The sequence below is a fragment of the Balaenoptera ricei genome, chromosome 11 (genome assembly GCF_028023285.1).
Source record: "Balaenoptera ricei isolate mBalRic1 chromosome 11, mBalRic1.hap2, whole genome shotgun sequence".
In the NCBI taxonomy this organism is placed as follows: Eukaryota; Metazoa; Chordata; class Mammalia; order Artiodactyla; family Balaenopteridae; genus Balaenoptera; species Balaenoptera ricei.
The window spans coordinates 68751545-68777166 of record NC_082649.1 but is presented as its reverse complement, the minus strand read 5'-3'; the positions used below and the strand labels follow the sequence as shown (position 1 = coordinate 68777166).

Genomic DNA, 25622 nt, shown 5'->3' with positions numbered 1-25622 from the left:
TGTGCCCTCTGCCCTTTTGCCACCTGCTGGACTTTTCCTCATCACCCACTACCCACTTTTCTCTGTGAAGCCCCAGGTGCTTATAACACCAGGTCCAAGCCTCTCTGCAGGGCTCTGGGTTCCCCAGCAGCCACCATCCCTTGGGGGCCCCAGGCACACGGAAGCAAGAGATAGAGTGCCCGCAGGAAGCCCTGCCACCTTCCTGGGCCTGCTGAACCTGGGTGAGGATGGGGGGTTGACGGAGAAGAGAGACTTCAGGCCCCTTCAGGCTTCAGTCACTCAGGCCTTGACTCCCTCCACCCACAATGAGGTCAGAAAACAGAGTAAATGCCAAAGAATGTCAAACCGATTTTTCTCCTAAATAAGATCACCTGTGAGGTCAAGTCTCCTGTAAGGGGGGAAACCAAAGCAGGGAAAAGAAAGAGATCCATGGCCTTGACCCCTGCCCCCTTGGATACCAGTGCCCGTCGTCGCTGTGTGGTTAACTGAGGAGCTGATTGGCTGGCAGGCATGGACATACTTGGGGTCACACAGCTGCACGCAGACCTCAGCTGGCTTGAGGCTCTCCTTGGGGGTGTGCTGGGAGCTGGCTTCCACTTTGGGGGTTCAAGGGGGACTTGGGGGGCTTCCCTGGTGGTGCAGTGGTTAAGAATCCGCCTGCAAATGCAGGGGACACAGGTTCGAGCCCTGGTCCGGGAAGATCCCACATGCCGTAGAACAACTAAGCCCGTGTGCCACAGCTACTGAGCCTGCGCTCTAGAGCCCGCGAACCACAACTACGGAAGCCTGCGTGCCTAGAGCCCATGCTCCGCAACAAGAGAAGCCACCGCAATGAGAAGCCCGCGCACAGCAACTAAGACCCAACGCAGCCAAAAATAAATAAATAAAATTAATCTTTTTAAAAGGCGGGGGGGGACGGACTTGGGGGAATGCACAGCCTCACGGCAGGGATGAGGTCGCCTAGGATCTCTTTTAGGGAAACAGACCCAAGGATTGGGGTCAGTGGTTTGGGAGTGGGCCTGGACCCAGAACTCAGCCAAGAGAAGCTGCAGTCCCGTCCCTGACTCCCAGGGCAAGTAGGACCTGGCTGGCCATGCCACAGGCCAGGTGGCTGGAGTCAGGACCTGTATTCTACAGCCTTCATGGCTGGCTTGGCACTCTGGGGTAGGGGGGGATGACTCTGAGGGGCTCTGAGGGGAGTGGGAGGATTTCCTGACCTCAGGAGGAGCTATGGGGCTGCCCTGAAACATGGTAAGGGGTTATTCTAGGTCTTGGAATCTCCCGCAGCCTCAGAGGCTCCAGTCCTAATGGGGCCCCCTCCCCTTTCTGCACCTGGCATCTGGGCCTCCACCCCCCTGCTGGGGGTGGGAGGTCTGGCCCAGGGGAGCTGGCAAGTGGCTGCAGGCCAGGACTGGCTTCTCCCCACAGGGTCTCCCTACATCCTTCCCTCTTCAGAACTCTCTCTCAGAGCTTGTCTCTTTCTCTCTTCCCAGCCATTTCCCCACCCACCCCACCCTCCCAAATGGGTTAAAAATAGCAAGGCTTCTACCACATCAGTAGCCTGAGCAACTATTTGGAGTGGGGCGGGCCCTCTGGGAGATGGATCAGCCTTGTGGTGGTCCCCACTGGCTGGAGACAGCCTACCTCAAACTGGGATCCACGGCTTGGTCTGGGAGCAGGAGCCTGGGTCCTTTGCCTGGCTCTGCCTGTCTAAGGGTCCTGAGCCTCGTAGTTGCAGCTACCCATGGGTGGGGCCAGGAAGATGGGCCTTCTTAGGCTGGGAGAACGCTGGGGGACACACAGCCAAGGAGCACTGAATCTCTGGCTCTCCTCACCCAGGGATGCGGGATGGCTGAGGTACAGCCCTGAACAGTTCTAGGCAATGGGGGGATCCCCAGGTGTCACTTTCATTGAGTCCCTCTTGTTGGGGTGCAGGACACCTGGGATGCACCCCCCTGCCTACCGCCCCCCATGGCTGGGAATTTCCCAACCAAGAAAGACAAGGATGAATTGAGAGGCCGCCCCAGCCAGTGCTGGGACAATGAAGCTTTATGCTCTCAAAATCAGAGCAGGGGTAGGAAGGCCAAGGGCAGGTGGGGGCCTAGCTGTCTGCCCGCAGGGAAGTACTGCTTGCCAGGACCCCACCCAGACCCACTGCCAAGCCGGGTACAAGGGGATCCTGGCCAGAATCCTGCGTGGCCCACTCAGGGAGGGAGACACTGGGTTCATCAGGCAGACAATGCCAGCTCCTCAATGGTCCCTCTGTGCGGCGGGGTTCTCCCTCAGGACGGAAGGAAGGAACCATCTCTGTCTCCCGCTTCCTGCTGGGCGGATATCAGGGCACCGGAGCTCCCACCCCGCCCGCATATCTGGGGTTCAGCGCGATCCAGGGCTGACCGCTGAGGGCAGGAAGGGATCCTGGCTTGGGCGTGGGATTCTGTTCTCCTTGTCAGTCGGCGATCCTCAGCCCTCAGTGGCAGGGGTAGCAGGAAAGGCCCGAGGGACTGGGGCGGGGACGGGGGGTGGGGACCGTTGAACTCCTTCCGAGGGGGCGGCCACAGCCTCTCATCTCTCGCCAGGACTCGGGGCCCCGAGGCCGAAGGGGGACTGGCAGGTGTGCGGAGGAGGGGTCCCAGGTCCCCGGCCCTACCCTCCCACCCGCCCCGCCCTCTCCGCCTCCGCGGCGCCGACCCCGGCCCAGGCCGCTTTGTCCCGCCGAGGGCGCGGGGCCGCCGCCGCCCTACAAAGCTGCCTTTGTGCCCGGCGGCCTCCGCAGGACTCGATGACGTCAGCCTCCGCGACCGGCCCGGCGGGGCCCAGCACGGGCTGCTGCGCCCTCTGGCGGCCGAAGGCGGAAGAGCTCGCCTAGGGGCCCCGCCCAGCAGAGGAGGGCCTTTTACCGAGCCCTTCCCACAGGCTCAGAGGGCTGCAGATCCCTAGGTCCAGGTGCCTTGCCTGGAGCTAGGGGCTCACCCCACAGGCACCTCGGCCCTGTCATCTGCTGCTCCCTCCTCCAGCAATGCACGAGCACTTCCCATAGCCTCATGGAAGGCTCTGCACTCTGAGAGCCCTGGTCCCAACATAGCCATAGCCCTGCAGCTATCCAGCTGCCCTGCCGGTGGCTACAGTCACACTGAAGTGTAGCCACCTGCCTGTCCCTGCCCTCCTCAGGTTTGGAGGGGGACCTCTGGGTCAGAGACCTTTCTGAACATGTCTCAAGGCCCCTGCTGTCCTCAACTTTCTGTTTAGTCAAGCCCAAGGGGCCTCAGTTCTGGGCAGGGCTCTGGGCAATGTCTCAGAGAGGAAGAAGGGAGGGTATGCAGGGGGCTGCAGCCCACCTGGCTGTGTGGCCTCAGCAACACACACTGTCCCTGGGCCCTGGGCCTGGGAGGTCAGAAGTCACATTTCCTTCTGCACTAGACTCACTGGACACTCCTCCTGCTCCCAATGTGGAAGAATCCGTTAGGAGAAGAGCTCCTTAAGAAATCTGCCCCACTGTTCCAGAAGGCTGCCCCAGACCCAAGACTGCAGAGGTGCTGAGGGAAGAGGGGGAGACACAGAGGCCCCAACATGTAAGATGACTAGTCCAAGGGGGAAAACTAAAGTGATGAGTACTGGGCCTGAGTATGACTTGCGAGCTGAGTGCCCAGGGCCCTGCCACAAGTGAGGATCCAGGTCCAGACTACCATCACCTTGGCACATCTTAGCCTGGGTCTCTGCCCCCTGGAGAGAAGAATGCCGAGCAGTTCTTGGTATTTTTTCTTTCTACATTTTATTATTTCAAACCAGGTGAACAATTCCATAAAACATGTGAAAAAAGCAAGGAAGTGTTCAACGCTGAAGGACCCGGGCCTGGGGTGAGGGCATGAGGGGCATGGCCCCTCAGCAGGCAGCGGCGGTTCCTAGGTTAGCGCTAAGGAGCTACATTTAGGTTAATGGAGCCAGGGCCCAGGGCCGCTGGGGCGGGGCCCTCAGTGACGTTGGCAGTTGTCTGGAACAGCCCTTGAAACCCAATTCTGTAGAGGGCAGGGCAGGGGCGCCGCCCGCACAGGGGGCAACCAGCAGAGGGATGGGTGTAAACACGCAGACACACTCAAGGCACGGAATCACGGGAAGGGTGTTGGGTGGGTGCTGGTCAGGACCTGACAGTTTTAAATAGTTTTTTTTCTAAAAAGTGTTCTAGGTTTGCAGTTTTCTCTCTCTTTTTTTTTTTTTCCCTTTGCCTTTCTTTTTTTTAAAAAAAAGCTACGAGAATGAGCCAGTGGACTGTGGTCTCCAGGAATGGTGGCGTCTCACGCTTCTTGTGCTTTTTCCTTTGGGGCCTCCGAGTGTCTTGGGGGCGGGGGGGCGGGGGGGTTGGTGGGGGCAGGAGGCTCCCTGTAAACATTTGGACTTGGGTTGGGCCATGGGCTGGTGCTGGGCGAAGCCAGGGGTCCCAGGCTGGAGAAGTGGGTGCCCCTCCAAACACAGGCCTTGGGAGACTCAGCATGTGCTCCCCTCCCCCATCACAGAACAAGACAACAGTTAAAACCAGAACAGATGCCAGGAGGGGGTACGGCGGCCATTCCCTGCACCTGGGATAAGGGCAGGCTTCAAACAGGGAGGCCTGTGGCAACCCTTCCCCCAAGTCTCTGGAGCTGAGGGAGGGGAGAGGGGGAGCCAAGAACAGAGAGAGGAGAGAAGGGGAAAAGCGGCCAGGGGGACAGGCGGGGAGCGTGGTCCTCTTGCCCCCATCTTCCTCAGGGGCTGGGGGGAGCAGAGTCGGCGGTGGCCCTGGAGGTGGGGGACAGTCAGGGCATGGGTCGGGAGGGAGGGAGGTAGCCAGTGTGTGTCTCTCCTCCCGCCTCCCTAGACAATGACCCTTCTCCTTTTTCCCCACCCACTCGTTACCAGGGACACAGTGGCCGCCCAGAAGCCAGTATGTGTTGCTGGGTTACGTGGGGGCGGGGAGTCTGTAGCACTGGCAGAATCCTCCCCACCTCTCCCAGGGCTGGTGGGGCCAGCCTCAGACCAGGGCCCTCAGATAGGTCCGAGGGGAATACAGCAGGGATGAGTGCAGAGCTGGTCATACTGAGTGGTGGGCAGCTGGGGCAGCTGGGCCCCCTCTGTCATCTAGATCCTTCAGGCTAGGCCAGTGGCCTGGTGGGTGAGAAGTGAGTTTTCTCCAAGGAAAATCGGGACAGCTCTCTAGTTCTGTCCTAGGACACAACCAGGCATTTCTGCTGTCTGGACCAATGGGCAGAACGGAGCCCAAGCTTACCTGTGCCACCTCCTCAGTGCCCTGCACTCCATCACCCTCCTGATTCAGCACCCTGTGCCTCCCTCCCCTTGCCCTCTGGTCTCCTAGTGGGTGTCCAAGTTCACCACCCCCACCTGGACCTTCCCCAGCCCCAACCGTGTCCCTTCTCTGGGCTCAGTGGCCCCACTTTGTTCCTCCCTGCCCGGCCCCCTCTGGCTCACCATCCTGCCAGGCCCCGCTGCCCCTCAGAAGAGGCCGCAGTCCTTCAGGTTGTTCTTGATGATGACATCGGTGACAGCATCGAACACGAACTGCACGTTCTTGGTGTCGGTGGCGCACGTGAAGTGCGTGTAGATCTCCTTGGTGTCCTTGCGCTTGTTCAGGTCCTCGAACTTGCTCTGGATGTAGCTGGCTGCCTCATCGTACTTGTTGGCCCCTGTGGGAGACAAAATGGTGAGGACTCGTGCTGCATGTGCGGCAGGCAGGCCTGTCCCACAGGTACAGCGAGGTACTATGCGTGTGAACTGACAAGCATATAACGTGTGACAATCGTGAGAGGGCACAGGCACGTCTGAGTGTGCAAAGAGGGGCACCTGATTGTGTGAAGGAGGATGCTCAGTGACGTACAGAGTACATGCCTGAGTGTGTTAAAAAGGGCCCTGGGGTGTACAGACACAAGTATCGATATATAAGCCTGTGAGGCACCAGCCCTTGCGTGTGTCCCACAGTTACCCTTCTGTCCAGCAGGGGGCGCCCGTGGGCCACCTGGTCACCACCAGCTCCTCCCCAGAGGCCCAGACCCCACACCTGTATACTCAGGGAAGCAGATGGTCAGGGGGCTGTGTGTGATCTTCTCCTCGAACAGGTCCTTCTTGTTGAGGAAGAGGATGATGGACGTGTCCGTGAACCACTTGTTGTTGCAGATACTGTCAAACAGCTTCATGCTCTCGTGCATGCGGTTCTGGGGGCAGGACAGCGCCTTCAGCACCAGCCCCTGCCCCCACCCCGGCCCCCGCCCTCCCCCAGTGGCCTCTGGGCCTCTCACCATCTCCTCGTCCTCGGCTAGCACCAGGTCATAGGCGCTTAAAGCTACGCAGAAGATGATGGCTGTGACGCCCTCAAAGCAGTGGATCCACTTCTTCCGCTCAGACCGCTGACCGCCCACATCAAACATCCTGCAGACACAGCACCTTAGCTCCAGAGAAGGGAGTTCTGGGAGAAGGTCCCTGCCCCATTTCACAGGTTGACCGACTGAGGACAGAGGCCTGCTCAGAGTATGGCAGCTGCCTCCATGGAATCATCCACACTGGCCCACCTTACCCCTGGGGTTCTAGGCCAGGGCATGTCTGGCCCAGCAGGGTCAGGCTGGTCAGCAGGGTAGGCTGCCTCCACATGGGGCAGGGTCAGCAGAGGCTGTGAGCTGCTGGCAACCACAAAGCCTTGAGAAACTTCAGAGTGGGGCTGCAGATCCTGGACCAGCCCTCTTTCCCAACAGCCATTGGCAGGCCCTGGAGTGAGGATCTCTACCCTGTCACCTGCAAGGCTGGCAGCTCCTGCCCCATTACCCTGCCCACATGCTCGCTCACTTGAAGTGTAGGTCTTTGAAGGTGAAGTGCGTCTCCACGATGCCCGTGGTCTTCACGCGAGTCCGCAGCACATCCTGCTGCGTGGGGATGTAGTCACTCTGTGCGATGCGCTCCAGGTCATTCAGGTAGCTGGGATCGGGGGTGGGGGATCAGTGGGGGCCACCGGGCCCCTTTCCCTCCCATCCCCTCATTTCCCAGGCATAGCCCTTGCCTCTTTAACACTTGCCTGCACTGCATTCACTGCTCAGATGAGGAAACCTGCACTAGAACCCCTGCCTCCCGCCTGTGGAATGGGCCTGGGAGGAGGGGCAGCTCTGTGGCTAGCCAGCCAAGCCCCAGCACCCAGGTCTGAGGCAGGCCTGAGTCAGACAAGATCCAGGGTGGTGGAACTACAGGCAAGGGCGGTGGGAGGGGGCAAATTAGTCCTTCAGTGAGAGATTCAGGATGCTAATCGGCGTAATTACGGCACCCGCCACAGAGCAGCCTGGCGTGCCCTTCGATGCAGGGCTGGACAGGTTGGGGCCTGCCAGGCCCAGTGGGCTCTGTGCCCAGTAAAATTTGGGCTCCTCAGGGGGAAGGCATCAACACTCGCTTGGCAGGGGTCCCAGGGGCTCTTCATTTCCAGCTCTCTTAATTAGAATCCAAGCCGCCCCGGCCAAGCCCTGAGACCAGCTCTGCTGCCTGCCTCAATATCCTTGCTGCGTCCTGGGGGATGGGTCCAGGCCTCCCAGCCACTGCCCAGTACCAGTGTCTTGCTCTTGGGGCAGGGCTGCTGGGGCCAGCCCTTGGCTCCCACCAGCAGCTAGGCCAGAGGGAAATGACCTCAGAGATGCAGAGACAGAACAGAAAAACAGGAAGGGCTATGGGGGACCATGACGCATGTGCTGTGACCTGCAAACTGTACCCTGCCCCCTACTGAGAGCCTCCAGCCCAGAGGCCTCATGGTGGGTTCCACACTAGTTTTTCCCTTGTCCCCAACAGGTGGGCTCACCCCAGGGACCCACTGCCCCACAGCAGCCTTGGAGGATTGCTGTGAGGAGGGGCTGGAGTATGCCTGGTCCCTGGAGTGTTCCAATCTGCTCCCCACCTCTGGGTGATCTTGTCATGGCATAAACCTGCCTGGGAGGGCAGGGCCCACATTCACGGCTGAATCCCCACACCCAGAACGGTGCTGGGCACAAGGTGGGTACTTAATGTCTGGTGAATGAAGAATAGGGATGAGGATGATGGAGGAGTGGGAAGCAGCCGGAAGGTGGCCCTAACCCTGCCCTCCTTGAGTATCCTGGGCACTGAGATGGCAGTGGTTGATAGGACCCACCCCTCCTTGCCTCCAGGACCCAAAAGCTCTGCTGGCACTGAGCCTGTGACCTCTGGGGAGTTCCCCCGCAGTGTTTGGCTGTGACTCTGCAGCTCCTGCGGGGGGCGTGCACTCACAAGGGCATTCAGGCCCCTGCAGGGAGAGTGGGGCGGCTGTCCATGTGACGGGCAGGGCTCAGGCGCCATGGCCAGGCAAGACCAGCCTCCCACCCACTTTCACAGAGGTCCAGCCCTCTCTGGGTGGGCTCAGGATGGGATGGGCAGTGGGACTGGGAAAGCTGTTCAGACAGAGGGACTGGCTTAAGCTGAGGTAGGAGAGGAGAGATGAGAGTACAGGGCCAGCAGCCTATCTGGGTGGCACCATCTGTTTGGATGTCCCTCCACAGCCCTGCACCAGGCCAAACCCAAGATCACCAAGACCTTGGCTGACAGTCAGCAGCTTCACGAACAGAGGCTGGCAGTATCTTTTTAAGGGTGCTCAGGCCCTCTGGTTCAGGCTATAGTCCAGGTTTCCCCACACTGCACCCCCAGCCCAGCCCCTTGGAGTACTCACTAGGCGGCAGAGTCGTTGAGCTGGTACTCGCGCGAGCGGCCAAAGCAGGCCTGCACACCATGGTCAGCCCAGAGCCTCCGGATGACACCGGACAGATCCTCAGGGAGCACGCCCTGCTCCTCAGCCGTGCACGACAGTGCAAACAGCTGCCTGGCGTCGTCCTGGGCACAGCAGTGAGTGGTCAGCTAGTCGCAGGAGCACACCCCCACCCCACCTGTCAGAGGCAGGGAGGCCTCCGGAATGAGGCCCATATTGGGGTGTTCTCAGCTTCCCCAGGACAAGACTTGCGCTGAAGCCTTATGGGAGGGAGGCAGGGTTGGGGAGTCCACATACCGCGCGGGAGGGGTCGGCAAAGTCAATCTGCAGATTGCCCATGGCTTTAACAATGGCCATGATGGACTGGATGGTGTTGCTGTAGACGACTGCCCGGTACTGCCGGCATTCCTCCTCTGAGTAGCCATCCTCATGGATGATCCTGGCAGCCAGGAGTCAGGAGTTAGGGTGTACAGGGCACAGGGACCTCACATGGCTGCCTGGGGCTGCTGGGGCCTGGAGAGACCTACTTCAGAAAGGAGGAAACTGGACTTCCCTGGTAGCGCAGTGGTTAAGAATCCGCCTGCCAATGCAGGGGACACGAGTTCAAGCCCTGGTCCGGGAAGATCCCACATGCCGCGGAGCAACTAAGCCCGTACGCCACAACTACTGAGCCTGCGTGCCGCAACTACTGAAGCCCGCATCGCCTAGAGCCTGTGCTCCGCAACAAGAGAAGCCACCGCAATGAGTAGCCCGCGCACCGCAATGAAGAGTGGCCCCCACTCGCTGCAACTAGAGAAAGCCCGTGTGCAGCAACGGAGACCCAATGCAGCCAAAAATAAAATATAATATTTTATATATATAATATAATATAATAAATTAAAAAAAAAAAAAGAAAGGAGGAAACTGCCTCTAAACCACTGGGACCTGAGGATGGATGCTGCCTCTGGGAAGGTCCTGGACCTGGCTGACACGGCTGGGCCTATACTTGGGCTGGGTATACTGGACCCAGTACAGGCCCAGAGGAAGAAGAGGGGAAATCAAGGTTTGGAGGCTGCCTCCCGCACACAGCACTTACTTCATCTGCTTGACAATGGTGCTCTTCCCTGACTCCCCAGCACCTGGAACAAAGGGCACAGTTGGTCAGGGGGCAGGCCCAGTGGGGTTACAGAGGTAAGCCAGCCACGCGGCCTGGAGGCAGAACTCACCCTCCCCATCAATTGCACAGTGAGATGGAGGCAGTCGGGCCTGGTGGGCAGCAGAGCTACCAGGGGTGCAGCTGGCAGGGCCACAGGGGTGAAGGCAACCTCGGCCACCTGGACCCCATGGTGGACTCACTCCAGGCTTTCGCTTCCCACAAGGTCCATTGCCCACCATGGCTCCCCACTGCCCTGGTTGAGTTCAGGGGCTTCGGCTGGAGACTTGAGGCTCAGGAGTCACCCTGCCATCCTCACACATGCAGGCTTGCCACTCTGCGGCTAACGCTCCCCAACATGGCGCCTAGGCACAGCTAGCAGAGGAGCCCTGCTCACTCCAGCAGGGCAGCAGCCCTCTCTCCCTCCACTCTGAGCCGCAGCTGCCAAGGGGCCTGGATCCGGGCACGGCGTCATACCCCTGCCTCCCAGACATGGCCCAAGGCCCAGCGCCCTGCTCACTGGGCCCAGGTCTGCTCTGAGCAGATAGAGACCAGGACTTGGGAAACATGCAGTGTCACTCACACAAACACACACACCCACACACACACCCCTACCTGTACTGACTCAAGATGCTTCCCTGGCAGAGCCCCATCCTGTATTTCTCTTTGGCCATTGCTGAGGGATTTGCTGGCACTCTCTTGTGACTGTCATAGCAGCCCCAGAGATAGGTACTGTTTCTCCCATTTTACAGACAAGGACACTGAGGCTCAGAAAATTAAAGTCTTGGCCCAAGATCATGTAGCCAGGATTCAGAAAGGCAGGGAGACATGTACGACGATGATGCCTGGCCTGCCCAGCCCTTCTCAAAATGTGGCTCAGATGCTGCAGGACGATGCCTCGGGAGGGTGTTTTTTTTTTTTTTTTTTTGTCTTTTTAAAAGCAGATTCCCAGGCCCCATCCCAGGCACACAGCCAGATCTCGAGGGGTGCAGCCCAGAAATCTGCATTCCCCAGGGAGTCTGCAGGGAAGTGTGAGACCAGAAAGGCCACTCAACTCCTGGCTGGGGGATGGAGGGGTTGGAGGCAGGGTCTCACCTCTTCCCTTTGCGGCTCGCTCCCTGTCCTGAGCTCCAAGTAGAGTGCACCTCAGCTGGGCCTGGCTTTCCCTCCCAGCCTTTGCCCAGACTGTTTGCTCTGCCCCATCACCGCCAGGCATCTCCTCTTGCCAACTCCAGGCCTTTGCCCATGCAGTTCTCTTTGCTGGGCACACCTGCCCCATGCTCCACCTACGTGTGTCCCAACCCTCCTGATCACTGTGGCGGGTCTGTCCCTCTGAGCAGCTCAGCAGGGTGTGTGGTGGGGTCTGTGGGGAAGTCACACTTGAGGACTCTGGCCCCCATATCCCTCAGGGTTGGTTAAGACAACCTCAGAGGATGAAGGTGCTAACACACAAACTACCATGAGCAGCAAGCAATAACATCAGCAATGATGATCACGGCCGAGCTGTGAATGGTGCTCCCTACGTGTCAGATGCTATTCTACGCCTATCACGCCCACTAAGTAACCTCACAACAAGCCCCGGGGGTAGCTCTACTCTCACCACCACCTCGAAAATGAGGAAACTGAGGGACTTCTCTGGTAGGCCAGTGGTTAAGACCCGCGCTTCCAATGTAGGGGCACAGGTTCGATCCCTGGTCGGAGAACTAAGATCCCGCAAGCCGCAGGGCATGGCCAAAAAGTAAAATTAAAAAATTAAAAAAAAAAAAAAAAAGGAAACTGAGAGAGGCTGCTGTCACACGGTTATAGCCCCTCTGCAGGTGGCCCACCCTGCAATGTTGCATGCCTGGTACTGTGGCTGGGCCACACAGTCCTTGCCACTGGGTTTATTTCCCAGGCAGACACAGGTCTGAGTCTCTGCAGTGCCCTCCGAGAAGCAGCAGACCCTGCTGAGGCCCTGCCTGCATCCCCCTACCTCCCACCCCAGATCCACATTGACCAGGAGGAACCTGAGGTGCAGCTGCGGCCCTCACAGCTGTGAGCCTGGGCATGTCCACAACCCAGGGGCCTCCCTGAGGAGGCCTCACAAACACCACCAGCTGCCTGGAATCACTGGGCTTGACTGTCCCAGGCCTGCTTCCCAGGATAGGGGAGCACTGGGGGTGGCACAAATGGGAAGGCTCTGGGCAGGCTGGGGCACGAGCCCCTCTATCGGTCCGGCCCCTGGGCACTAGTGGCCCCAGTCCCAGTGCATTCCCCTGGGTGTGGGCTCTGGTCAATGGCAACATCCCTCCCTTTCCCTTGGGCTGTGCATGGCAGGGGAACAGCTAGGACCCCTCACACTAACACTTCCCACCTGCAGAGTGGGGACATGGGGAGAGGGCCTGGGAAGGCCTGATGGTGATGCCTAATCACTGAGGCCCTTTTCCCAGGGCCCAGAATATCCACGGGGCAGGGAGGACAGCACTGGACTGGCTAACCACGAGGGCCAGGTGACCGCCTGGCTGTCCTTCCCACCTAGTCACTTGCTCCCACAGAGCAGGAGGGAGGGAACACATCCTGGAGCAAAGGAAGACCCCGGAGCCACAAATCTCAGCCAGGACTGGGGGCCCAGTGCAAGAGTGGAGGCCAAGGATACAAAGTGATGGGTCATATCGATCATGCCGTCCCCAGCCAGGCGAACTGAGATTCAGAGCGGGTAGATCTCCAGGGCGTAGGGGACCACAGGTGAGGGTGATTTTGGGACCACCGTCCACGTGAGGCACCAGTCTCCTTGTCTGGCCCTTTGATTACTCTCTTGGTAAAGGGTGTGGGCCACTCCATGACCCTGCCCAGAGATGGGGATGACAGCACAAACTTGCTTTGCATCTGATTTTCCTAGCCGCGGCAGACCTGGCAGACACTGAGGTTCCCTTCCCTGTCCCCTTCGAGCCTCAGTCTCCCTTCCTCTCCCTTTAAAGAGTTAGGAGGACATTCTCTGCCCCCAGCAGGGGTCATTGCAGAACAACTCCCATTTGACAGGTGGACAAACCAAGGTCATGGAGCCCCCATCCCTGGACTCAAAGCAGTCCCGTTGTCCTTCCAGCAGCTGTGACTCAAGAGGGAAGGAGTTAATTGGCAGGACAAGGGTGTGGTGCTGGCAGCCAAGCAGAAAGCAGGGGAGAACACCAGGACAGAATCAGAGGCATGGCCCAGGAGCAGCTACAGCAAGCAGATCAGGGGACAGAGGTGGGTGGGGCCACAGCATGATATCCAGGTGGACACTCTGGTTCTCGGGCAGCCCACAAGCTAGATGCCCCAGGAACTCCTTTTCCATCGGGGCCTGATGATGTCCCCCTGTTAGATAGGCTGGTACCTGGAGCAGAGTTTGCTTGTACCTTGCTAATCCTAGGCACCCAGTTCTCCCCACCCAGCCCTGCACCTTCCCTTCAGAGAAGGGGTCTTCACTAGCTGGATCCGGATTGCTGCAAAGGTGCTGGGTGGGGGGAACTCAGCCAGTAGAAGGTGCCAGGAGTCTCCTACCCACAGCGGGCCCACCAGGCGTTCCTTCTCCAGCTGAGACCAGAGGGACCCACAGAGGATCCCTGGGGTGCCCTCAGTGTTCCCACTGGGCCATACCTCTTCCCACCAAGGAAGAAGCCTCTGCAGCCCTTGCCCCGGGGCGCAGCTGCTGGGCCCCCAGCGGGCAGGCAGTAATTGCCGAGATGTGCTGGGCGACAGCGGCTGCTCTGCATTAGAACATCTGCTTCCACTCTGGGAGCGCTGGGCCCCAACAGAGGAGGGAACAGATGGGGGAAGGGAGAAAGAACGGCTCCACCTGCCTGAACAAGGCCAGCAGGGCCTCTGCAGCAGAGACAGGGCCACTGGTCCAATGGCTTGATGCTGATCCCAAGCCCCAACATCAGGTCTCTGCTGTGGTCTATCTTGAACCCTCTACCTCCCAGACAAGCCTTTGTCCTGCAGGGAGGCCCTGACATGCCACTTCCCTCTCTGGCCCCACTTTCCCTTCTGCAGAAGCTGTGAAGCCTCGAGTGACCAGCAGGCCCATCTCTCACTTTCAGATCCTCTCCCAGAGGGAGGTCCAGACCTGCCAGAGCCCTGGTGTCCACCCCGATTCTCCCTGAGATCTCCAAGAGCTGCAGCCCTATCCTGCCCTTCCTCTGGCACCTCATCTGTGAAACAGGATACCACCATTATCTCGTCCGAGGAGACGGGTGAGTGCCCGGCACACGGTGAGCATTCAGATCAAAGTTATTATCACTATTTCTTTTACCCTTTGGAAGATGACAGATTTCCCCAAACCTCTCATTTCCTACAACCCACAGTGACCACGCTGCATAGGTCACTACAACCGCAGCCTGCAGAGGGGCCTGCTGTGACCATCTCATTTTGAAGGCGAGTTTCTGAGGCTTTCAGACAAAGCACAGCACAGGGCAATGACCAGTGGCTAAGAGGCTGACTCAGCAGCGGTGGTTCCCTGGCGGGACTTGTGTAACCTGGGACCAGAGTCAGAGCCACTCACTCCTTTGCTGGCTTTTTGCTCTTAGTTGTCACTTCCCTTCACAACCCGGCACTTCTCCACAGCGGGGTACTCCTTCCCGCCCAGCAGCCTCACGGCAGACACTGCTCACTGGCTCTCCTCACCCAGAAGGCTGGGCAGGCTGGGTAACAGGCCTCCCTGCAGAGGCTTTTGTGCTGGTGGGCTCCCCTGGAACATGTGGGGCTTGGGAGAGCAGCCAACTGACGTGGCAGGCCTGAGGGCAGAGATTCTCAGAAGCGGCAGTGGCTGGGACCACAGGGTAGACTTGGGCAGCAGCCCAGCTCAAACCCACAGCACGGGCCCGCCCCCTCGCCCCCACCGCCCCCCTCCCAACCCCCTCCACTGGCCTACCCTGGGGGGAGGGCACTGGGGGAAGGTAGGGGTGAGCCCTGGGAAGCCCACCCCTAAGGCAGCCCTGGCAGCACCTCCCACGGTCATCCCAGGAAGGTGCCACGTCTCCAGCGCAGCCTGCGGTTCTGGGGCCCCATAGCTCCCGCCCCTCCCCTGCAGCCTTAGGGTCCCGCCCCGCCACCACCAGGGGGAGCCCGTCAGCCAGAGGCCCGGTGGAGGAGGTGGGGGCTGGGCGGCGCAGAGGAGCGTTGGTTTCTGGAAAGCAGCCGCGGCTAGGGGCAGCTGGGGGAGGTGCCGCAGCCACTGCCCCCTCCGGAGCCTGGGAAGCCCTCGGCCCGCAGAGACGCAGCACGCCAGGGAACAATGGAGACGGCAGGGAGGGGGAGAGGGCCCCGCCAGACAAAGGCCCTCCAAGCCCCGCCCCTGGCGTCTCTTCCTTCCTCCAGGTGCTGCTCTTTGGCCCCCTCACTCCCGCCAAGGAGGCTCAGCTGGGGTCTGGCACTGTGAGGGGCTGGGCAGTGGGTCTTGGATGGACCCTGTGACACCCCCACCCACGTGCGTGGCCTTGGCTTCCTCCAGGTGCCCCAACAAACCCGGAACCTCCCTCCCTCCAGTCTCTGCCACTTGGGAAGCCTCCAGCGGCTTCCACGCCTTCATGATGCCCATCAGGGAAGCACCAACAACCAGGGCCTGGCCTGCTACTGCCAAGTCAGAGCTCTCTGTGCAAGGGAAACAGGCCTCGGGTTCTGCCAGACATGGAGAGGGCTTTCCAGGGCAGGGCTGTGTCTCCCTCAGTGGGGCCCTGCCCACTGTACAGAGGGAAACTGAGGCACCGTGTAAGGAAGGCCACCCTGGAGGAGAGGAGGCCCTGAGACCTGTGCACTGTTGGCCACTCAGGCTACAGGTCTCACCCTCCACAGGAGCCAGGCGGTGCTGGACAGGGCCCAGGTCATACAAGGAGCCAGGCCACTGGCACACCCCTCTTCTTGAGGCTTCTTCATTTAAGGAATCGCTTTGCTGTTTTCAAAGAATCTGAATAACCCCTACCTTTCTTCCTGATTCACTGTGGTAGACCCTGGGTGAGATGCCCATGCCTGGGCCCCAGTGTCCCCATCTATGAAATGTACCCCTCAGGGGAGTGTGCCAAGCCCAACGCCTGCCCTGAGCAGCCTCCCTTGGGTCCTCACACCCACCCCAAACTGTCCAGCCCAAGCGGGCAGTTTGCCTATGTGCTCACAAGCCATGGACCATGCTGAGAATCAAGACATCACAGGTCCCAGCACTGGGCACAGAGAGAGGAGAGGACAGCCTGAGGTCACACAGTGAGGAAGACGGGGGAGTGGGCGCTCTGGGCCCCGAAGTCTTAACTGGCCATGAGGATGCATGTTCTCAGCTTTGTGTGTGGCCTCACGGCCCACTGACACCTTGATGCTTCTGCTGCTTCTGCTCTAGCTCTCCTAAGTCTTTTTAGGCTCCTCAGTTCCCTAGGGCCTGGCCTGACAACCCAGAGCAAAACCCTGGGAACCTCCGTGGGGGAAGGCAAGGCAAGAAAACTTGGATTTTGGAGGCCAAGTAGCATGAGGACCGGCCTCACCACGTCTCATGCTGTAGCCAGCCCACACCACAGACATATCAGTCGCCACACAGTACCGTACACGGGCTTTGCTCTTAGTGGGGACCCTCTGCTGAAACACTCTTCCCTGCTCCTCATCTGGACAACTCCCAGTCTTCAGACCAGGCTCAGGGGCCCCCATGCTGGACTCTGACAGCCTCTGAGCTTTCCTCAGGCCTGGTCTCAGTCCAAGCCTGGGGGTTGTGGGAAGCACAAGCGTAATGTTAGGGGAAGAGCGAAGCGCTAAGCTGCCTGACTGTGATCTAAGTATTCCTGTGAGGGGACACGGGCCAGATATATTAGGACGAGGTCACCCCATGGCCACACAGCAGATTTCTGGCTTTAAGCAGGAGAAAGATTCACGCACAGAGTCTTGGGTCCCATCCTCCTGGGCAGATGGTCCCCTTTCAATCTCCTAAAAGAAGAATTGAGGTCCCCCCTCCAGGCATATGCAGAACACACGAGCACCCAGAGCATCTGCCTGTCATCCTGACTGAGCAGTTCTTGCCAACTGGGCACAGGCTCCTGAGGGGTGACAATAGTTGGGGGCAGGTGCTCAGGGTCACTACCTGGGTCGCATTTTGGTGTCTCCACTTATTGGGTAAGTCACATGATGTCCCAGACCCTCCGTTTCTGCATCAGTGAAATGGATGTAATGTCAGTCCCAGCCTTGCAGGGTTAAATACGATGAGACCAGCCCTACACGATAGTCATCAATCAGAGGCAGCTGCTGTTATCACCAGAGGGGAAACTGAGGCCCAGTGAAGGCACCCCCAGGCCCAGTGAGTAGTGGGGTGGGGGGAATCCTTAGGCTGGATCAAGGGCCCCTCTGTCTACCCCCAGGCAGGGGAAACCCAGAGTGAGCTAATCCCCGGGCTGCTGCTCCATTTCCGGGTATTCATCTGGGCCTGCAGCCGGCCTTCCGGCTTTGGAGGGCAATGGCTGCTCGGGAACACAGGAGCAGCCCTCTGCTTTCCTGCTAGCCCCCCTGCCGGCATCCCTCTCCCATCCACCACTTCCTGTGGTCAAAGGAGGGGCCTGGAATCCTTCTCAGAGGCGCCACCTTCTCTGAGATCTTGGGCCCAGTGGTTGCTGGGACAGGACGAGGGACAGAGCTGTCTAGATTGACTCCAACCCAGTGACTACCAGTAGGGTCGACCATAGGGATATGCAGATGAGCCTGCACAGGTGGGGCTCACCTTCTAAATCCCCCAGTTGACCTGGCTCACACTCCGCACCCCAGTGCAGAGTGTGAGCGGCTCTCTAGCCTCTTCCCCTTTTGGGCTCCTCCTCCTCCAGCTGCTTCCTCCTTTTCCTCTGGTGTGGACACCACTTCCCTGAAAGGCCCAGCCCTGCCATGCAGACTTCACTGCCCCTCCTCCAGCCTGGGGCACAGTAGGTGCTGCCATCAACACCCCCTCTGGATATTCTGAGGCTGTAGCAGCCTTGGCACCCCGGAATCCTCCGAGCCATAAGGACACCTTCTCAACAAGCCTTATATGATCCCACCTCTAGGCTTTGGCTCAAACTGGCCTGGCATTTACTGCCAAACCTTGGAAGTGTACCCAGAAGGCCAACACTGAAGGTCCAGCCCAGTTTAGGGAATGTGTGGTTATTCCAGGGAGATTATTCCTCCAACCACCAAGATGATCATAGCCCCAAAAGCAGCATCGGGGTGAGGGTGGAGTGTTTGGGGTTTAGTAAGAACAAGAGCTACAGGCTAGAGAGGCTGGGTGGGGCTGGGCAGAGGGGGCCCCACCCTGCACCTGTGGCTGAGGGAGGGGCTGCCTGAGAGCAGCAGGTAGTAGGGCCACCATCAAAGGGCCTAGTCCTTGCCCTCCCCAGGGCATTCTTAGGCAGGCCCATCAGCTGTGGCCTGGCCAGAACCTGTTAACTCCTTTCCCTCACTGAACTTTTAGGTTAGGACTCCTGCCCTGAGATACTGGGAAGGTGAGACAGAAGCTGGCCTGCACCCTGCCCCCATCCTACTGGGGAGACAGCACTTAGGCTCTGGGTCGGACTGTCTCGTCCTCTGCTGGGGATGTGGTGAGGCAAGTCCCTGGTCCCTCAGAGGCTAAGGGCTTATGTGGACAAAGCTTCCTCCATCCTGTTCCTGCCAAAAGAATGGGTGGCTTCTAGTGATAGAGACCGAGAGAGACACATCTAGGGACTTAGATCGAGCGCAGGGTGTACAGGACCAGTGTGCCTGCCTCTGGCCCAAGCTGTCCCAACTGCCAGTCCCTGCTCTGCTGGAGCCTAGGGACCTCACTGGGATCCCATCAGGCCCCACCCCCAGTGCTACCTGCTGTCACTTGCTGGGCAACTGGGCAACGTTTGCAGGCCTGGGTATCGATGATGCTACCCAGGGTATCGATGATGCTACCCAGGGATCCTGCAGCTCAGGCCAGCCCAGGGCCAACCCTGGGCCAACCCAAAGAGGTCCTTGACCATGCCAGTCCCCATCTGGCAGCCTAGGCTCCAACTCAAGCACAGTGGGTGGCTTAACGCTGCCTCAGGGCCTGGCATGGAAGCCTGAGCTCCCCAACTGGCTTGACTTCCACCTCCGGCCACAGTGGCAGGCATTCCCTCTGTCCTTACCACCCGCTCTGACCTCTGTCTGGGGTTCTCCAACCCCCAACCCTCCTGGGATACCCTCAGCTGAGCTCCAGTGTCACTTCATTTGCAAAACTGCCCTTATTCACCCAGTCTCCCAGCTCAGGGGTATCACTTGAAGGACCCAGTTTCACTCCTATCCTAGAGGTACAACTTTTCATGTTGGCTGCACCAACACTGGAGTCATGGGCAGGGGCTGAGCCCAGGAGGCCTGAGCAGGACCCAGGCAGAGGGGGTCAGAAATGGCTTAGACCCCTACTCACTCCCTAACTTGGGAGCCCCAGCACTGCACTACCGACTCAGGAAGACAAAGCCTGGCTTAGCCTGGGGGAGGGGTGGGAAGAAGAGACTCAGAGGCCCAAGCTGCCCCGCCCCCCATTCAAGTGCTAATGAGCTCCAGCCCAACGGCGGGATAGCGGGATAGCGGGATGGTGGGATGGTGAAGGCTATGGGGAGAATAGGGAGGCTGGAGGCTGGCCTGGGTACCAGCCCACGTGGTACCCAGGGTCCTGCCACACCCCCAACCCTAGACCCCCAGGAAGGTGGCTCAGTCCCCAGAGGTTGGGCCTAAGGTCCCCAGGACAGTGTGTCACTCCAGATGGCACCCAATGTCTGCAAGCCTCAGTCTCCCACTTGCTGTGAGCAGCTGCCTAAGGGAAAGGGAGGGGGTTCCCAGGGGCTCCATATTGTGGCCAGGCAGCCTCCAGGCTGGGGAGATCCCTCCCCACCAAACTCTCAGCTCTGCGTGAGTCAGCAGAGGGTCCCCCACCTGTTTTCACACCCCCAGACTTTGGTGTACTGTCCCCACAACACCTGTGGCTATAGGCAGGCACCACGTCCCAGGTTATGGATGGAGAGCAGGTCACCTACTAGGATTTCTCCTGTCACTGGGTTTCTCAGCCAGTACACTAGGTGGAGCTGGGATTTGAACCTAGGTCTGTGTGACCCCAAGAGCCAGTCTAAGGAGGGTGAGCCCTCCTCGCCACAGGCCAGGAAACACCCACCCAAAGGCTTGGGAACCGAGTTGGTCCCTCTGCCCCCAATGCCTGAGCCTGGCAAATGTTGCTAATTTTTCAAGGCTACCCAGAGGACCCCTTCTCCAGGAAGCAACCCCCCTGCACTCATAGGCATCATTAGCCTCTACCCATTACCCAGCCAGCCAGGATCCTGGGCTAGCCCTTCCCACTAACTCCAGCTACACCAAGCTCCAAGCAGCAGCCCCAGAATTATTTATCCCTGTTCACGGATGTTCGCAATAGTTTCACTCTTTTCATACACACTGAACAGGCACCTACAGTGTGCCAGGCCCCTTGTGAGAGACACAGACAGGACAAAGGTCACAAAACTCCCCTCCTTTTCATTTGATAAACCTAATTGAGCCCCTGTATGTGCAGTCTCCGCACTGGCCAGGCCAAGAACTCCTGCAGCATTACTCTGGTCTGAGCCACATGACTATGGGGCAGCTCCAGCCCTAAGAGCTAGACAGGCTCTATTGGAGTGGCAGAGATGGCGGGCCTGCAACAGTCCCCAAACAGCCTGAGCTGAAAGGAAGAATGTAAAGCCAGTCTCCCATATGAACAGTTGAAGTCCCTACTGTGTGCTGCGTCCTGTGACAGGCTGCACACTCGTCAGCAAGAGATCTGCATGGAGTGGGATAAGGGCTGTCTCCGAGGTGCCAGCATAGCCTGATGAGACCAGGAGGAAACAGCCTGAAGAACTTTTCCCTCAGTCTCCCCCCCACCCAGTCCTGGTCATTGGCCCTACACTGAGCCCTTGCCACCTGCCCATGATATGGCAGGCGATGGCTCAGTGACCGCCATCTTGCTCCTCCATCTACCCATCCCCAAGACCAAGTTCACACCAGTAGCACTTCTTTCATTCAACAAACAGACAAGAAGCACCCAACAGGTACCAGGCTCCATGCTGGCACAGAAGGCTCAGAAATGAACACGACGCAGCCCTGCCCCTGTCGCAAGGGAGGGCAGCTGTGACACGGACAAATACCACGCTCTGATGGGGGTAGCGCTGGGGGTGGTGGTGGCGGGGGGCAGAGGAGCCTTGGAGAAGGGGGTCTGTCAAAGAAGGATCCTGGGAGGCGATCCCTGAGCAGAGTCTTGAAGAACAATCAAGTAGGAGTGAAAAGGTGGAAAAGTACATCAAGTGAAGGGAACAGATACAAAGTCCCAGGGGCAAGAGAGAACTGCTGTATTTATACCCTGAAGCCTTCCTGGGGCCAGCGATGGGCACTGTCTCTCCTTTCTCTGTAGACTGCCCACACGAGCCCAAACAAATCAGAGTCACTCCCTAAACACACACACTCTGGTTTACTTTCCCCTAAGTGCCCAGCCTGAGTCCCCAAATTCTACCTGGGGATAGCTGGTCAGTCAAGTTGAACTGGGTAGAGGCGGGGGTATCGCTGAAGTAGGGGTGGTATCAGCAACTCTGCTCCCCCTACCAAGCTGCCAGAAAAAACCCTCTCACCAGTTAGTGTGTACCACATCTGCCTTTGCCTTGGTGACGGTGACAGTGACTATGCCTGCTTGCTGGCGGGGCAACCCAGGACGGGAAGGAGCCAGTATGCGGGTGGGGCAGCAGGCGTGGTTCTGGCTGGGAGGCAAGGCTGGCAATTGCCCAGCCTGAGTTCCGTTGCCTGGACAGAGTCTTTCCGCTACGTGGGACAGGCACCCAGCTCTCTGAAGCTGCCTCAGCTAGGCTCCCATCACCTCCTTGTACCTGGATAGGAAAGGGATGGCCAGCCAGGATCCTCCTCCAGGCAGTCCTGGCAGATTGAGTCCTCAATTTCAGGCAAAGTTTGGTCTCCCAGCCCCTTACAGTGCATCCTCTGCAGGGTTTTAGCCCCCACTTCCCACTCCCAACAGGAACCTCCACGAGGTCCCTGGTCCCCCCATCCTGGGCACAGCACTCCTCTGGCCCAAACCCAGGAAGCCCATTTCACAGAGGAAGCAAAGGCCAGAAGGGCAGAATGCTGAGATGGACTCCCCAGTCTAGAAAATGCTGAGCATTTCTAGGGGACCCTGCACCCCTGGTTGCTGCCGGCCCAGCATGGGAGGGGTGGCCAGGCCTAAAACCTGAGTGGGGCTCCAAGGAGCAAGTCTGGTGGGATGGGGTCAGGACACAGAACAGGCCAGGAGCCCCATGGCCCAGTCCCACATCTTCTCGGGCACTGCCATAACTGCAATCGGCCTGGGAAGGGGCTGGCTAGAGACCCCCTGGCCGGGCACTGGGAGGCAGCAGTACCGGAAGCACCCTCCCCAGGCCCAGCGGGCAGCAGCGATGGGCATTCCGCCGCGTCGACGACACCCACTCGCTGCCGCTGCCGCACTCGCAGCAGAGACAGGAAGAGGCAAGCGCCCAACGCAAAACAGCCCAGGAGGCTGGGCCGCCGCCCCTTCCCGCCCCTTCTCTTCCTCCCCGCAGTGGCAGAGGAGCGGATGCCATTTTGAAACCTCCGGGGCTGTGCCCCTGAGGCCAGGCCCCCAGGGACAGTCAACAGATGGGCCCGGGATGGAAGACACGCTGTCCCTCGGCCAAACGCTCAGCATGAAAAGCCCCTATTTTCACAGCCTGGGGACCCCACGCGGCTCTGGGGCTGAGGGGCCACACCCCCCCCACATACAGGTCCAGCCTCCAACGCTGCCGCGAGGGCCTCCCTCACCCCCATGCCTGAAACCCCCCCAAATCAGGCCGCCACTGGGCACCACACCTGCTCCCAGGGGGAGGCTGGACAGGGACAACTACCAGGCCCGCAGCCTTTGCACAAATCCATTTCAGAAGTCCACCCCCAGCAGGCCCCCAACTACTCAACCAGCAGGTCCACCACTCCCCCCTCACAGGGCCTCAAGATCCAACAGGCCCACCCACCCCCGGAGGCCACGTCCCAGGCCTTTGGGCCCAGAAAGGGTGCAGGAAGACTAGCACCCATCAGCAAATCTCCTTGGCCCGCCCGCCGGGGGCAGCAATATGTCGGCTGTCTCACCACTTCCACTTCCCCCCACCCCTCAAGCAGCCACCATCTTCCCTGGCCTTGGAGGCAACGCAACCCAAACTCCTCCACACTCCCTCCTACTCCCAGACGCCCCCCTCACTGGCCCAGACAGGGTTTAGAAACTGGGAAACAGATAGCCAGCAGAACTCCCTGGGAAGCTTGAGGCCAGGTCCCCTCCCCCAACATGACCAGTGGAGCCTCAGTCCAGCCCCTTAGAGGTCTGGGACCAGTCCTCTCAGCCCGGCCCACCTGGTGTAGGAGGGGTGGGGGAACCTGGAGAAGGCCAGAGTGTGGGAGAGGACTTAAGAGCAAGGGAGCAGAGGGTTTGAGGAGAGATGTGTGCAGAGAGGGAGCTACTGGGCCAGATGCAGGGAGCAGGGGTCTCTAAAGGTTTGGGGGTTCTGGCTGGAGAGAGAGATTATAAGCAGTCATCCCACTTGAGAGGTCCCTTGGGGTCAAGGTGCACAGATGGAGGATATAAGGTCCAGAGTAGGGATGGGGCACAGAGGGGGAAGGAGGGAGTGAGTGGGGGCTTGGGAGGGGCCCTGGAGATACTCATGCCCAATAGGAATAGGGGTAGCAGGTGAGGGAACAGGTGGTGCCTGAAGGTGGGGGCCGAGTGGGATTCTGGGGGGTTGGGTAAAGTCTAGGGAAGTATGGAAGGACAGGCAGGGGCTCTGAGGATCTGTGAGGTTGGTCAGCAAGGGTGGATGGTGAAGCAGAGTTCTGGGCAGCGGGTGTTGGGGCACTGGTGGCTGTATTTGGGGGTTTGGGGTCTGGGATGAGTTGAGGATGTGATCTAAGAGTCTGGGCTATGGATCACAGGTCTAGGCCAACCCAGAGTTTTGATCCATTATTTGTATGTCCTTGCCAGGCGGGTTTGGGGGGATTCAAGTCCAGGTGTGGGGGTCCAGGCCGAGTCTGAGAGTTCGAAGCCCTAGTGCTCAGGTCAAAGTCGGGGATTTGGGCGGGGAATCGGGGGTCCCAGCGCAGGGTGCGGCCTCACCCAACAGCAGCAACTTCACCTCCCGCGCCGCCTTCTCGCCGTCTTCCCGCAGGTTCTTGTCGATCATCTTGGAGCGCTCGGCCGCCGCCTTGTCCTCGGCGCTCACGGTGCAGCCCATCCCGCCGTCCGCCGGCCCGGCCGCTGCCCGGCCCCCACACGGCCCCGGCCCGGCTCGGCCCCGCCCGACCCACTCCGCTCCCGCCGCCGGCCCTCTACGGGTAGCTCCCAGGTCGACAGTTCCGAGCGTCTGCGGGCGGTGCCTTCCAGGCCGCCGCGCACCGACCGCAGGGCGGGCAGGGGGTGGGGCCGGAGCGAGTCAGGCCCGGGACTGGGCCGGGGCGGGGTCGGAGGTGGGGGCCATAGGAGATTTGGGGCCGGTGATTGGCGAAGGCGAAGTTAGGGCGGAGCGAAGGCGAAGTTAGGTGCGGCCCAAGCTCGGCTCGGGCTGGAGGCGGAGCCACGCCAAGGGATAGCGGTAGGGGTAGAGCCTAGCCCAGAAGGATTGAGCGCAGGACGGGCTGTAGGCGGGGCCGGGCTCCGATTGGGTGCAGGGCGTCTGGAGCTCCGCGGCCCGACGGCGGGGGCGGGCTGATCTCGTAGCCTGAGGATGGGGATCCTGTGCACCTCAGGGGCCGAGCAGGAACCAGTCCTCTGAGTTGGGCGAGCAGAGCAGAGGGGGCGTGTCTTCGTCACTTGTTAAAGTTAATGAACCCAATAAACTTGTTTCAGGATCCACAGAGCCCCGGAGACTCTCTGGACTGCGGCTTTCTTAGTCTTAAAGCAGGGTTGGCCCCTTCTTTCTCTAGGTTGCAGTTAAAAAAAAGGTTTACTGCCACCTCAACACCTTTGCCCAGGCTGTCTCCCTCAGCTGGGGTACCTTCTCTAATCATCCAAGCCTTATCCATCCTTCTCTGATCTTCTAGGAGGTATTCTCCTGCAGGTAGTCATCCTGGACTCCATCATGGGACCCAGCAACCATGACCCAAGGGAGAGAAAGAGAGAGAGAGAGAGAGAGAGAGAGAGGTGCCCCCTGACTTCTGGGAACATAAGTGGCCATGATCTTATGGCCTGTCACCCCTGGACAGTGGCTGAAACCCCATGGCTGGACAAAGGTGGGGTGGAGGCAGCAGCATTTTTAGGGGGACATTTCAGTCTTTCTGATCCTGTTCTCCAGGAGGAGGCCACAGCCCTGACCTCCGATGGACATTTAAAAAGTCTGCCAAGGGTTACCCAGGAAGGTGTCCTGTGTGGCCCTAGTGCCATGAGTTGGGGAGGCCCCAGTCCAAAGACAAGGAAGGTCCACAAAGCTGGGAAGGGAGCTGGCCACCAATGCTTGGTCATCAATGCTTAGCCACCCACAGTCCCCTGTTCAGCACAGACTCCCTCCTTACCACCTTGATACACACCTTGTTTCCACTCCCAATCCTCAGTCTGCTCTCCCTGGAATGTCCATGTGTCCCTCTCTGAATGGCTCCCTTGTTGAGGGGGCATCGGCCTGTAAGTCCTCAAATGGTTCCCGCAGGGCTCCCTCCTGCCTGGAGCCAAAGCTCAGGCAGGCCCTGCCATGAGCACTCAGCGCAACTGTTGAAAACACACAATGCCCACCCAGGGACACAGACATTCAGAGATATGCT

General features: G+C 59.4%; 1 protein-coding gene across 1 annotated transcript; it reads right to left on the bottom strand.

The window, feature by feature from the left end:
* Positions 1–3746: 3746 nt before the first annotated feature.
* GNAI2 (G protein subunit alpha i2) lies at positions 3747–24189 on the bottom strand. The gene is made up of 9 exons (XM_059939699.1): positions 23989–24189; positions 9807–9849; positions 9029–9170; positions 8696–8856; positions 6826–6954; positions 6285–6414; positions 6047–6200; positions 5461–5675; positions 3747–4773 (listed from the first exon to the last, which is right to left on the bottom strand). Exons 1-8 carry the CDS (start codon positions 24104–24106, stop codon positions 5485–5487), a joined length of 1068 nt encoding a protein of 355 aa, XP_059795682.1. The 5' UTR covers positions 24107–24189; the 3' UTR covers positions 3747–4773; positions 5461–5484.
* Between the last annotated feature and the right edge of the window lie 1433 nt (positions 24190–25622).

Excerpts from the sequence above, each read along its gene's own strand:
- GNAI2 (XM_059939699.1), bottom strand. The coding sequence starts at position 24,106 with ATGGGCTGCACCGTGAGCGCCGAGGACAAGGCGGCGGCCGAGCGCTCC. Across the intron at positions 9,850-23,988 it reads GGTGAAGTTGCTGCTGTTGG|GTGCTGGGGAGTCAGGGAAG; the intron begins GTGAGGCCGCAC and ends CCTTTGTTCCAG. Across the intron at positions 9,171-9,806 it reads ACCATTGTCAAGCAGATGAA|GATCATCCATGAGGATGGCT; the intron begins GTAAGTGCTGTG and ends CCTGGCTGCCAG.